The sequence below is a fragment of the Parus major genome, chromosome 4 (assembly GCF_001522545.3).
Source record: "Parus major isolate Abel chromosome 4, Parus_major1.1, whole genome shotgun sequence".
NCBI classification, from domain to species: Eukaryota; Metazoa; Chordata; class Aves; order Passeriformes; family Paridae; genus Parus; species Parus major.
The window spans coordinates 65282585-65297163 of NC_031771.1; the positions used below are offsets into that span (position 1 = coordinate 65282585).

General features: G+C 38.3%; 1 protein-coding gene across 2 annotated transcripts in view; it reads right to left on the reverse strand.

Moving 5' to 3' along the window:
• Nucleotides 1-14579, reverse strand: part of CTNNA2 (catenin alpha 2) — a 405963-nt gene that overhangs the window by 338645 nt on the left and 52739 nt on the right. For both annotated transcript variants that reach the window (XM_015624690.1, XM_015624688.1), the window contains exons 3-5: nt 12130-12296; nt 8185-8304; nt 5848-6114 (exon numbers count right to left, since the gene is read on the reverse strand). In XM_015624690.1, coding sequence (XP_015480176.1) covers nt 5848-6114; nt 8185-8304; nt 12130-12296 — 554 coding nt within the window. The remainder of the gene's footprint in view (nt 1-5847; nt 6115-8184; nt 8305-12129; nt 12297-14579) is intronic.

Here is a 14579-nt window from a genome sequence, read left to right on the forward strand (position 1 = left end):
AACTTCAAACACACAGCTCTGCAAGCAGGTGAAACTTTTGGGTTTAGAGTAAAATGCAACATTTTGCTGTTGGTTATTATTTTCTTAATATGCAAAGCATGACCAGTTTCTCCACTCAGGGGAGATCTGAGGAGTGCAGAAAGTGCCAAAGTATCTCACTATTTCATATAAGTTTTAGAACCATTGAGGCACAGCCTGGCTGCCTTCACACAGGAAATGGTTGGCTTGACACAATTGCAGTGTAAAAGCCACTTCAGCTGCATCAGGGACAAAATATCCAACTTGTATTTTGGTGCTCCCAACACAAGAAATTTGGGGACTTGAGGTAATAATTCCAGATGAGACCCAAAAAGTTGGGCTGGAGCCCGTCTGCTCTGGAGCCAGGCTGGGAGAGCTGGGGGTGCTCACCTGGAGAAGGCTCCAGGGACACCTCAGAGACCCTTCCAGGGCCTGAAGAGGCTCCAGGAGAGCTGGAGAGGGGCTGGGGACAAGGCATGGAGTAATAGGACAAGGGAGAGTGACAGGTTGGACAGGGCTTGGAGCAACCTGGTCTAGTGGAAAGTGTCCTTGCTCATGGCAGAGGGTTGGAATGAGATGATCTTTAATGTCCCTTCCTACCCAAACCATTCTGAGATTCTACAACATTTCATCCAAATCCATACATGACATTATCTGAATTTGCAGCACTTTCCCCAGTGCATTCTTAGTTAAATTCAATATAGAGCTGCTATTTTACAGAAATTGCCATTTGCTTGGCTAGAGAGACTCAAGCTCAACAAGTCTGGTTTCAAATTGCTGTGGGATGTGCACTAATATTTCTGCCATTGTTCCTTATGAATTTCAGTAGTGAAACAAACACATTTCAATTCTTCTTTCAAAGCTCACATTTTGTCCTGTTCTCTGCAGTATCACAAATCACTTCTCTAAAGAACATATTTACAAGCAAATTGCAATTCCATAAATGTTCTGCAAAAATCCATTTTCAGATCATCTAGCAGTTATTTGTCCAAAAAGGAACATTTTAAAGCTAGTCTCTTAATGGCACAGCATTTCTTCTGTCTGCTGCGTTTCTGCCCCATTTTGACAGCTCTTAATTTTATTACAAAAAATAAGCAGTCTTTGCTATTGCCATACCCAGATACTTCATCTTTTCAGTTTCTCTGTAATTTTTTCCCCTCATTACACACTTATTAGATCTTTCACTCCATTTAAGGTGCACTGCATTCTCTAGCCATGTAAAATATTCCTAAAGGAGCATGAATGTTTTCACAAAATATGTTATGATAGCCCATTTATTAATTATGAGCTGCATTTAACAGCCTGGAGGACAGTGACCAGTGTCACCAGACACTTTCTTTCTCATCAAATGTAGTCATCTCCCAAATAGTTGACTTGTTCTGTTCTAAAATTCATTAAAAATTGAGTTACTCTGCCTGTAATTTCTCAGTTCAAATGCTGCTCATGACAAAAAATAGTACAATTTCAGTACCCTGGGACCTACCCCAAATGCATAAATACCTCAAGTACTAAAAATCATTTTAACCACCTCATTCAATTCTGAACCATACCAAATCATACAATCATGCCTGAGTTGGAAGGGACCCACAAGGATCAACCAGTCCAACTCCAGGCCCTTCCCAGGACAACACCAAGAGTCCCACCCTGTGCAATACAGAAAAATAATCAAATATTAAAAAAGATAAATGATAAAACATCAGCTAAAACAATATCAGCTATAGGGCTTGCCTGTTTGGATTAACATATATTAAAGCTAAGCACTATATATTTCTTTTAGCAAATAAAATATCATTTTATTGCATTGCTAGAGGCAGAACTTGCACACACAAACACAAAAGGCAGGGAGAAAAGTCAGCTAAGCCATCTCATCAATTCTTTCTGGAGCAATTCAGAAAACAACAGATATTTGCTTTTGGCATCAGTGGAGAAAAGGGGGTTTGGTCCCTTTTTGCTTTAGATATCTTCTCCTCTCTCTAAGTCAAAGGATTTATAAATTCAATTTAATTTTATTGCTGATAATTCAAGCCTTGCTTCAAACACAAGAATAATCCTTTCTATGGAGTTATGGTGCATGCATAGTAAACAGCTTCATATTTACAACACCATTACACCCACCCTCCCAGCACTGTACAAGAATGATAATCCGCATTTTTCATATCCCAATCTAAAGGAAATTATTTAGAATTGCTTAAAATGTAAAGCACTGTAGGTTACCCAGCCTGAAACCCTTAGAATCTGAATATCCACTGTGATTAGAACTTCTGAAGTGTTGTCAGCACATCCCACTGACACAGCTACCCTCCTCGGGACTCAGGAACTGTAACCCCAGCCCATATTCTGAGAGGAGGCACCTCCCACTCGCCAGAGATCCCAAGTGCCCAGTAAATCCTATTTTTGCCTGTCACTGCCTCCTCTCTATTCCCTCATGGAGAACATGTTCCCCAGCAATCTGTGTGCAGCCCTTGCTGTGGCACAGACAATCATGGAATCACAGGATTGTTTGGATTGGTAAAGCCCTCTCAGATCATCGAGACCAACTCCAGCCAAGGCCACCAATAACCCCTGTCCCCAAGTGCCACATCCCCATGGCTTTTAAATTCCCCAGGGACTCCAGCACTGCCCTGGGCAGCTGTGCCAGGACCAGACACCCTTTGGGTGAAGAAAATTTCCCAAATATCTGATCTGAACCTCTCCTGGCCCAGCCTGAGCTGTTCCCTCTCCTCCTGTCCCTGTTCCCTGGGAGCAGAGCCTGACCCCCCCGGCTGTCCCCTCCTGGCAGGGAGTTGTGCAGAGCCAGAAGGGCCCCCTGAGCCTCCTTTTCTCCAGGCTGAGCCCCTTTCCCAGCTCCCTCAGCCCCTCCTGGGGCTCCAGACCCTTCCCCAGCTCTGTTCCCTTCTCTGGACAAAATTATTTTTTTACTTTATTTCCAGATATAAATATATATTTTTACATCCACATATATTTTTACCCCTTTGATGTTGCCAAACCCACACCAGTGTCGATGCCATCTATCTTCACCTCAGCTTTCACCCAGCTCAGGTTTCCTGGTCTTTCTCATTGCATTTCTTCTCACTCAATAATTTCATTCTCTTTTTATCTACCTCCCCACCGCTCTCCAGTTTGATGTGTAGGTCCTGTCTCTGCTACACATCATGAGGGCTATGGGGAGGACACACCAGATAAATCCATCCCAAAATTTAACATGTGCCAACACAGCAGTCCCTCAATGACCAGAACAAACTTACCATTTCCTGAGTTAAAACAGAGCCTTTTCAGAGTTCACAGTAGAGTTCTTGAATAACTTATCCATGCAACTTCCATAAATTTGGCCAAACATCATGAGGGGGAAATAAAATGTGCATCCCCATTCGCATTAAGAGCTCAGAAATATTTCATGAGCACAAAATATATGCTGAATTTTAATAATAAATTACTAATGAAACCAGGACTACCTTTTTTAAATGATCTGAGATTAAAACAGCAGCATGAAAGTTAAAGGACAGAGCAACAAGGCATTATACACATTCTTTTGTCATCAATCAACTTCAAATAGGACTTTAAAGGAAAAAATCTAAGGAACAGATTTGTGAGCTCTCCTTATTTCTACATAAATTATCTCTGAGAAGCAATAAATTACAACTATCTTCAAAACTTTGCTGCTAATAACTCACAGGTGATTTTACACACATCCCCCAACACACAGAATGTGACAATTATCAAAAGACCTAGTTAAACACAATGGCTGTGCTTCAAATAGGTAGAATAATTATTTGTATTCCATGTGATGATATTTTGACTGAGAAAATGTTCAAATTATTCACACTGCAGTTATTTGAAGCGTTAAGCCACAGAACACTGATTCCAAAATTTGAAATAATGAAGGCTGAGAAATGTTTAAAATTATGGAAAAAACCTGTAAACTTATTTTAAATACAGAAGAATCATCTTGGCATATAATGCAGGGTTTAGTAAGCACTTCATACCAAACACAAACTGATCTCAATTAATATGACTGAAACTGTAAAATAAATATTCTGTAAAATTATTTCCATTAGAAAATACAACGTTCCTTTCCCTTGCTGAAGTAATATACTGCCAACATAAAAAGCAAGGTCTTTTTCTCCACCACCTTTTTACTCATTTCATAATTTCACTAGTCTGGTAATATTGCTTGTTTTCTTGCTTGTAAAACATCAAGGTAAATTCACAATCATCCCACCATCACCAGCTATAAACTCTCACTTTCCCTGGAGGTTAGGGAATGTCATATTTGTTGCAAAATTAGATGTGAATAAATCTCATCCAACAGCTAAGCAGTGAATGGATAATGCAATTGTTTCAGTCTCTGTATCCTTGTAAGTCAAAGTTTTCATTTAGTTTCCTAAAATGAGAAAGAGAATTCCCCAAGAAGGCTGTTTTGTTGTTTTTCCACATGTAATTATGAACAGAACACCCTACAATGGCTACACATCTCCCACACACATGCATGGCTCCTGAAACATCACAGAAAGTAGAAAAGACTTTACCTGAGGGGAAAAAGGATGAATATTCTCATAGAGGCCAGGGGACAATATCTGGTGTCTCGCACAGTCTTCACTACATTTATTTTCACTAAGCACAACGACTCTCTTTGCATTGAACAGCAGCCTTTTTTCCAGAAGGCAGCAGCAGCATCATCAGTTTGGGACTGAGAAGTCACATGTTTTTTGTCCCTGTTTGTCAAACCTTTGCTGTCCATACCGTGCAAAGTCCCACACAAAAGCCAGAGCAGAATCTGACCACACAGGGATATTATTCCCAGGATTTTACCAACCAGGCACCTGCGAGCTGAGAGGGCCCTGAAACCCTGAGGAATTCCTTAAATCTGAACCCTGTAATTGTGCAGGAAAAACCACACAAGAAGAGATGGAGGAGACAAGCCCCGTCCAACACACTGTGAGATGAATCACCTGCACTACACCTCCACTTCCAGCCCTAAATGCAGCAGGACTGAGCAGGTCCTGATTCCATGTGACAGCTTCTGGGATTGTAACCTTGTGTCTTAATCAAAGTGAAAAGGACACCATTCCCCAATAATAACTTCAACAAATCTTTGCCTTAAGTCAAAATGAAAGATGAAAATATTGTCAGAGACTGTCTGCAATAACCTTTTTCTTCATTGCCTGAAGAAGAATCCTCACATGTGAGACAGGGAGAAATCATCACTGCTAATGAAATTAGCAGCTAAACAATTAGCTGTCAGGAAAGTTGCTTAAGCAAAACTGTATCTATTGCTTGAAAGAGGCTGCAGCACTTTGCCCACAGCTGAACTGATTGCTATCAACTCTGTTTGAAAGATGCTTTTTCCATGCCTTTGATTAACATAATTCATGATTCAAGTTGAATGTTAATGTTTCCAGGACACTGAGCTCCATCACCACCTTCATTTTTTTGTCATGTCTTCCTGACTTGCTAGACAAACATGATTTTACCACTCAAGCAACCCCAGATCTTGGTCATATAACTGAACAGCTAGATTAATCAGACTTTGCATTTCCTAGAAGCACGTAGTGAGATTTGTCACTAGGGATAACAAGAACTTATTTTTGTCACTTTCCCAGCCACTGCATATAAGCACAAATAACTCCTTGCAATTCCAATCCATTAGCAGCAAACAACTATTCCTCACTAAAACCAACACAAATCGATGTCTTCCTTTTGCCTCAGCAGTCTGAGGAAACAGATACGAATGAAAAGGGGAATTTGACTCCTGTGCAAGAACAATTTAGTTAAAAGCCCTGTAGATCGTGTGGGGAAACACCTCATTTTCCACACACTGCTGACACTCACATCAAACTCATTCAAGGCAGCGGCGAGCTCTCCTATGCCAGTGTGGCCCTTGTTCTCATCGGTGGGCGAGGTGGCCTGGGCAGCGTTGGAGATGCCAGCAATTGCCTCCTGCACTTGTTTGAAGACGTAGTCCCTGTTGGCCCTGGTGGCTGCGACGTCGGGGTGGCGGAGGAAGGCCTGCGAGGCCGTGTACAACATGGTGGCGTTCTTCTTCAGGGCCCCTCGGGCCGCGGCCATCTCGTCCCTGCAGTGAGGATCCTTCAGCTCCTGGGTGAAAACACACAGCTTTCAGAGAGGGAAAGGAAAGGCTTTGTGTTAGAATGTATTGCCTCGAGCATCCGGGCATGAACGCTGTGCAGAGGTTTGGCAGGGCTGGAATCAATGGCAGAGCCCACCGCAAGTCACTGAAAGGATTTCCCTCCTGCCCAAGGAAGTCACTGTGCCACCACAGCTGTGACATCCTACCCACAATATCTTACCAAAGAGTCACTTCCCTTTTGCAAAAACCCATTAAAAATGTACATAAAGCATTCAAAATTACTCTCCCCCAACATCTGGATTCCTTCTGCTGATTCCATAACAGCAACGCAAGTGCGACACTCCTGTTACAGCCAGTTCCTTATTTCTCCAATTGCTACATCCATGTCCTTAATAAAATTATCATAAGGTATGATAAAGAATCAAAATAATATCATAGAATCAAACAATTAACTAGGTTGGAAAAGATCATCATGTCCAGTCTATGACCTAACACCATATGGTTTTAGTTTTTAAAGACCTACTAAATACGCCTCTCAGTATTTCTATTTTTCTTCCCTTCATATTTCTCTCTATTCCTCATATCATTTTGAGTTTGTATATTTAGGATATCATGACAGATACATTTGTTTGACAACAAGAATCAGATACTGCACAATATGTTATCAGAATTACATATTATTATTATTATTTAACCCTTGATTTTTTTTCCAGGTATAAATTCAGTTATAACTTTTCAGTATATATCAAGTTATGTCCTTGAAACTTTACAAACACTAAGACAGCCCTCATAATATTCATTAGGAGTAAGAAAACATTATTACTTCTGCTTTAAAACTATGAACAAACCAGTCTGGAGAGCTGAATGGTTTATTTATGTCTACACATGGAATCTACTGCCAACATTGAAAAAGGATCCAGATATTCTGGATTTAAAGGTTCTACCCATTGATTAATTTCAACCACATGTAGCTGACAGGTAACAGTCTTCAGAGAGGTATTTTTGCCATATTCTTGTATATTCAATGAGAACTTAAAAGATACAAACATTTGTTAACTTTCACATTTTTCTCTTTTTCCCATATTTAAAGTTCTGTTTCCACTGGGGAAGTGTCTGAATGTATACTTTGAGAGAAGAGCACTCTCCATATAGTGCCTAGATTCCACATTTTTAATTTATTTGTCTTACTCAGATGGATTGGTTTTTTTATAGTCCAGCAAGGAGCAGAGAGATGGGCTTGATGATCCCTACAGGTGTCTTTCAACTTGAGATATTCAATGATACCATTTCAGTATAACCTCAAAAATGCTATTTTTCATAAAAAAGCTCCACAATCAAGATTAAGGAGTAAATTTCCATTACTGCAATTAAGAAAATAAATAGGTGGATGAATATGGAAAGCCAGCTTTCAAAATCCAGTGTGCAATGCAGTACAGAGATGGCACATCCTTGAATTATTGGTGGTATTCAAGTATAATTAAAGTTGGAGAGACCTTATACAACTCTACAGTGTCTTAAAAAGAACAGGGTTCAGGGGAAAATTATCTTTATTGCAAAGTTGTACAATGACCAGCCTTGAATAAATGTTATCATGACTTTCTGGTCTCTTTTTCAGCTGCCTTAGAAATGAATAAATATATAAATTAATAATTTAAAAAAAAAAAATCATGAAAATTATTAATAATGATTTTAAGCACAAAGTAGATTTCTGTTCCTCCTGAACTGGAATTATACTGAACTAGCAAAGAGCTCGTGCTTTACCAGCTGTCAGAGTGACCTGAAATCTGCACAGGTTAGAATTAAATGGGAATAATCATCGAATTAAAACTATCCTTAACCTCCTGAATCACTTCCCTCTTCACCCTTCAATCTGTTATTAATTGAAGCCTCTTGGAAGGTACTCTTAAAGAAACGGCACTTCTGGAAAACTTCATCACATTCAAAAATAATCAGTGTGATTACATTATAGGCCATGACATAGCAATTAATGGTTCATTGTAGATTTTAAACCAGACTTGGACATAAAACACAAGAACTTTAGAATGAAGATGGACTTCTCCAACCACTCCTGCACTCACCTGTTGTCGCCTCGCAGCGACATAGTTCAGTTTTACCATTTCCTTCCCAAATTCCTTAAAGCGATTGGCTAAATCTTGTTCATTTGTTGCATTTTTCACAGCTTCTAGTGCTTCCTCTACCTACAACACAATAAATCAGCTCTGTCAGCATTTTAATCCACTCTTTGACAAAGTCTGTGACTATTCCACCCAATACTCTGTCTTACATGGACCCAATTTAGGTTTCACATCCATCACTGTACAGAAGCTTTATGAGAGTCCCACGAACTTTAATTAGGTTTTTAATAGAGCAGCTGTCACTCTGCATTACTGTCCATTTACTGTGCTTTGGGATCATGTAAAACTAATGTCAAAGATATGACTGTGTGAATTTCTCCACTCACACTTATCAGATGAAATATTTAATATCTGAGGGCTTTAAAACAAAATACACAAGTATGTTCTTAATGTGTGGTACAGGCTATATGGGAAAACAAAGTCATCGCTTCTGGACAAGAAATATTTAAAAGGGAAATTCAAACTTAACCATTAAGGTTTAAATTTATCCTGATAAATCCAAAACAGTCTTTGTGAAACAAATTATAACTTCAACCCAGAGTATTTGTATTATTCCTTTTTTTTCTCAGCTCTGAGCTTTCCTTCTTTAGTTATTTAACACTGAGAAAATAATCTACCCAAAAAACCACACCTGCAGTTATTCAGTGATGCTGTAGCTAACAAAGATATAAAACCCCAGTAATATCAACAAGTTGATCCATCAAATATATTGTGAACCTTTACCTTATGCAAAGCAAGAAAAATATATCTGCAGGGATAAAATGCTCTTTTCACGCAATAAGTAAAGGAAACATTACTGTGACTAGACGGGAATTCGAAGTTGCACTTCTCCCTCACAGGATAAAAATGCAATTCCAAGCAAAAATATTGAGAACTGAAAAGATGCTACTGATCCTTCTTGCTAAAAGCTATTGTTCAACTAAAAGCTGCAGTTCATAAGAACATGAAAAACAAATTTTCCCCTCAAAAGGCAAAGGCTTATTGGGATGGACAAGCTCCTGTTCATGGGCAGAGGTTTGCAGCTCTCCAGACACTGCTGGGAATCAATAAATTCAGCAGTAGCTGGTGTCTAATAGTTTAGAAAGGCACAATTATGTGCAGAACCTGTCTTTTTATTGCTTGAATTGCTCTGTGTTTTCCTACCACTGAGAGAGTATATTTTCATTTTGAGCTTTTACCTACTTACTGCAGATTTACAAATTACAGGGCAGCAGAGTAGCAAACTCATACATTTCTGTTGGAAAATGCATAATTCAGAAACATAAATTCATAGCTAGTACCTTGGAAATTATAAACCAAGTTCTGCCAATTTAAAAGCTACAAGCTTATTCAGAATCCAAGTTATTTCTTCTTTACTCCTAAGAAGAACAGAGTTTCCAAAAAATGAACTGACTGCTTTACCATTAACACAAATTGCAAAATCGTCACTGTATTAAATAATTTGCTCTTGCAGAACTTCTTGCAAAATATACACATTTTCCTGTTTTATCAAGAAACATTTACATTGAAATACCTGATCTTTATTATGTTTGTAATGCCAAGCACAAGCACAACAAACTGATACACATTTTTCTAAGTCCTGGTCTATATTAAATAGAATTCCTGAAAATTTTGTCAGAGATTCCACTCTGATAATCAGATTTCAAAGGATGATGATTGTACTCTACCATGTCAGAGGGCTCAAGAGCAGAGATTCCAAAGTTAAGAAATCAATAATGAGAAATACTAGAAAGGACAGGAGCACAAGCTCCTTTTTAATGATATTTTATTATTACAATTTCTGTTTTACAAATTCACACTGGAGTGAGTTCTCCATCCTTGATAAAACACTCAATTGATCTGTTCCTCTAATTAACTAGCCTGGAGTTAATTACAAGAGATCTATAACTCTCTCTGTGCATGACCACAATACTATAATGGTATGTGGTTTTTTTAATGTGTTACAAAAGCTTCTGCAATAACCACTATTTCTAATTTTAGCAGTGCAAAAGATAATCTGAAAGCAATGACCAAGAGTCCTTCCAGAAAGCACCTGCATATATTCCCTCTAAAACACTAATTAAAATGCACCATTTCCTTGGAAGCCTTTGACATGCTTTCAGAGAAAACTGATTACAGCACAATTCAGCATAAATCAGGCTTCATTACTCTGACATGCAGAATTATTTTAGTTCATTAATTTTATGGGTAACTTACACAAGTCTTTGAAGGTTACCTTCGAGTCAATAGAAGAGCTGTTCCTTCATCAATTTTGTATAGTATAACCACTTTTCCCCCTAGTAATTCATTTGTCTAAAAGCAGTTAGTATTGTGAAATGGTAAAATAAGGATATTTACATGTTTAATCCTCAGAAATAAATTACCCTTTTTAACATGAAAAAAGTCACAATTAAGCTCCTTATGTTGATTTTTGCTGAAAACAACCAGAGATCACTGACTTCTGAAACAGAACTTATAATACCATTAGATAAATGCAGAGATTACAAACCACACTGCCCTTGCAAATCAGGGGTGCAAACTGTGCAAATAAATACACCCACTTACAAACCAGCACTGGACATTTGTATTTTATATAACAGAGTATTCTGCTGCAAAAGAAATCTCAGATGGGACAACAGAATTTCTCATTGCCTATGAAAGAGCTTGAATAAAAATTTTCATCATAATGTTCAGAAAAAAACTTGTTGTTTATGATATTCAAGTGTTGGCCTTGCTAGGAAAGGACAGTTTGAATTACAGTTACATGGAGCATTAGGGAGAGGAAAAATTAAAAGCATATTGGAGAGAGACACTGCTTACACTGCACGTAACCAGAGCCATGTGCTGACAATTCTGAGAGCAGCATTTAATTCATTAAAGCAGAGCTCACTAGAACCTGTGCTGAAAAAACAGCCTCTTTCCTTATGAAAACTGTTTTCCAGCTATTCAGGTTATCTGCACAGTTTGCAAGTTGAAGAGTTCTCACTGTTTTTCCAGAACATGAGATTGTTGCACAGTTACACTTTCAAAAAGACAAATTAAAAAAAATATATAAAAAGAAAAAGAAATATTTTTGAATAGTTGCTAAAAAGAAGCAACTCTTCATCTCCTCTGTTAAACTCACACATGCACTCTGCAGGCTTTAAATATTCTGTATAGGATTTTCTGCACAATTTTGTTTCAGAGGTTTTTGATTATTTGTTTCTGCAATAAAAATGTAACAGTGCTAAAACTAGGGAGGGTGGAAAAAAACGTTTCCTAGTTTCAACTGAAAATCTTTTTAATACTCCTGTATAAAAATGTGAATGGTGGTGGTCAAAAGTGAATATAAATCTGTCCAAACTATCATTAATTCATTAATTATTATTATATCACAATAATTTATATCCTAAATTTATATCATATATATAAATGATATATATATTATAATTTTATCATAAATCATTAATTCCTCTTTATTCTTTGATTAGACAATTGTACTATTGTCTCTCTCCAAATAAAATATTCAATTTTTAGATATATTCAGAAGTCACAAAGAGAAAAAAAAGAAAAGTAGACAACTATAGTGTCTAAACTGTGCCAGAAGACAAAAATCCTGGGAAGGTAATTGGGATAAGATGCAAGGAGATCAAATGCTTCAGGTCAGGTCAGAGAGCTGTTTAACAGCAGCATTAGAAGATATGAAGACAGCTCACAAATTTTGCTTTAAGTGTTGAAATATTAATTTCTGCAGAATTATGAAAACGAATGAGACTAATGCAGAAATGTGTTAACCCCTAGCTCTGATCAGCTCTTGAAGAGAACAAAGTGGAGAGTAAGGAATGTGGACAGCTACCCTCCTAAGCGATTTATCCCGTTCTCCCACGCACAAAGCACACAAACCCAGCAGAGAGGGTGAAAAATGCCTACGATTTTGAGGTGTGAGAGGAGCCTCATGACATCAGCCATGTCAGCCAGGATGAGCAGGCGGGTGACGGCCGAGAGCAGGGCGCGGGCGGCGCGCACCATGGTGCCCCTCTTCACCGAGGAGCAGGGGTCGTCCGCGAACTCCGACGAGGCGATCCGCATCGTTTCTCCTGGGAGTGGAACACAAACGGTCGCTCAGGTTAGCTTCCAGCCTTGTGGGTTTTCTTTTTATAGAAAGTATAATTAACTCACTAAAATCTAAACTAAGTGTTGTTGGGAAAAAAAAATCACGGAACCACAAAACCCTTGGGTTGGAAGGGGACTTAAAGTCCATCCAGTTCCACCCCAGGGATATCTTCCATTGTCCCAGGGCAATCCAAGCCCTGCCTGGCCTGGCCTTGGACATTTCCAGGGATCCAGGGGCAGCCACAGCTTCTCTGGGCAATCTGTGCTAGGGCCCCACCACCCTCACAGGGAACAATTCCTGCCCAATATCCCATCTAACCCTAAACCCTTGGCAGTTTGAAGCCATTCCCCCATGTCCTGTTACTCCATGCCTTGTCCCAAGACCCTCTCCAGCTCTCCTGGAGTCCCTTTAGGCACTGGAAGGTCTCCCTGGAGCCTTCTCTTCTCCAGGCTGAACAACCCCACCTCTCCCAGGCTGGCTATGATTCACAGATTTTATATTACCTTTGCTGTCATTAAAAAAAATTCTGTTTGTCTCCAGGGCAGAATCACAAAAATAAAGTATTTCTAATGTGAAATCAAAGCATATTTACATTGCTTTTATGACCATTACAATGACATTAAAAAAAAAATCTCAGATGGCAAAACTTCCCATAAGACAGTGTAAATAGTGGAGGAGAGATTTAAGATGGCCACAGTGATTAATTCCCATCAGAACTCTTTTCCTTATTATATTTACCATTGGGACTGTGTGTTCAAATTATAATTTTCAAGGAGTGTATCTTGGATGTTAAGATGATAATATACAATTCCAAAATACAATTCAAGTGGTTCATTTCTAAGACTACATAGTCCCCTTAGCTTTCCATAAGGTTGGCAAAACTCTCCAAATTTCTTAGGAGACAATTAAAAAACAATCATTGCTAGATAAAAAGAGGACAAACTAAATTTCTAAACATACTTAAATGCTTTATTGCTCAGCATCAGGAAGCTGAAATTCAAGTTAAAAAAGAAAACAAGGTTTCTGGAGGAGGATCAGAGTTTGCTGTCCCTACCTTCCTATGTATTTTACCTGTGTGTCAAAACACATTGAAACTAGGAGCAAGAAATTGTGACATCACAAAGATTTTTCTAACACATACTTAAATTCAATCAGTTGTTTGAAAAATTTATCCACAAGTCTTGTCTGAGACTGTGCTAAAAATTGAGAATGAAACTTCTTTAGTATTATTATTGTTGTTGTTATTATTAGTCAATGACTTAAATATTTCATGTAAAAGGAGATATTGAGAGCAACCACAGAACAGCTGAGAGCCAAGTATGTAAGCAAGGGTTACATATGAGTTTCCTAACTGGGAATTTGATCCCAGTGCAGGACTGGCTTCATCTAACCAGTGTAACATTGTTAAGGCATCATCTTCCCTTCAATTATTTATTGAGGGAAACCAACAATCCCAGCTTTGTGTGGAGAGCTTGCTCCAAAATGCACTCTTGGAGCATATTGAGCTGATTGAACCCAAGGGGACACAAACAACCACAGCAAATCCCAGCAAGGCTTTCCCTTATTTAAGCTCTAAGTTACATTCAGAAGAGATGGAAGTGATTCCAAGCATCCAGTAGCAAAACTCTTGTAAGTGAAAGTACTGAATTTTAGAGAAATCCAAGCTGAAATGGCAGCCAAAGCAAGCTTTGGATTTTGGAATCAGATGTCTGCAAATTGTTTAACTTCCATTTTGGTGCTGAAGAGATTTTATCGTTTTCTGCCAAATTAGCAGTGTGTAGCTTCAGATAAATATTTATATTGGACTATGAAAGAAAGAAATAATATTTGATAATCGGCCAGTGGCACCAGGAAAGCAAGAAGGAAAATTATTTTCTTAGACTTGATTATCCAAGGCGATATCCCTAGCAAAAAGATTTGAAAATCACACTCAAGGGCAGAGGAAAAATGCACTGAGGGTCAAAACAAAACAAAAACCAAACAGAACTAAAAAACCATTAAAAGAGTATGAATTAGATATTTACCCTTAGAAAGCTCACATTAGATGAAATAAATCTCCAAAATAATTAAGCAAAAATTATTAAATATACACAATCAAATAAGCAAACCAAAAAATGTATGAGTATGAAAGTTCACAGCAGGTTGTTTAAAACTTGACAAGATTTAGTAGTTCATAATTTAGAATCTAATAACCAAAGAAACTAGCAGTTCTGGGAAGGAAGGCTTCTTTGTCTCAGTGCCAATTAACATATTTTAATCCTTTTAC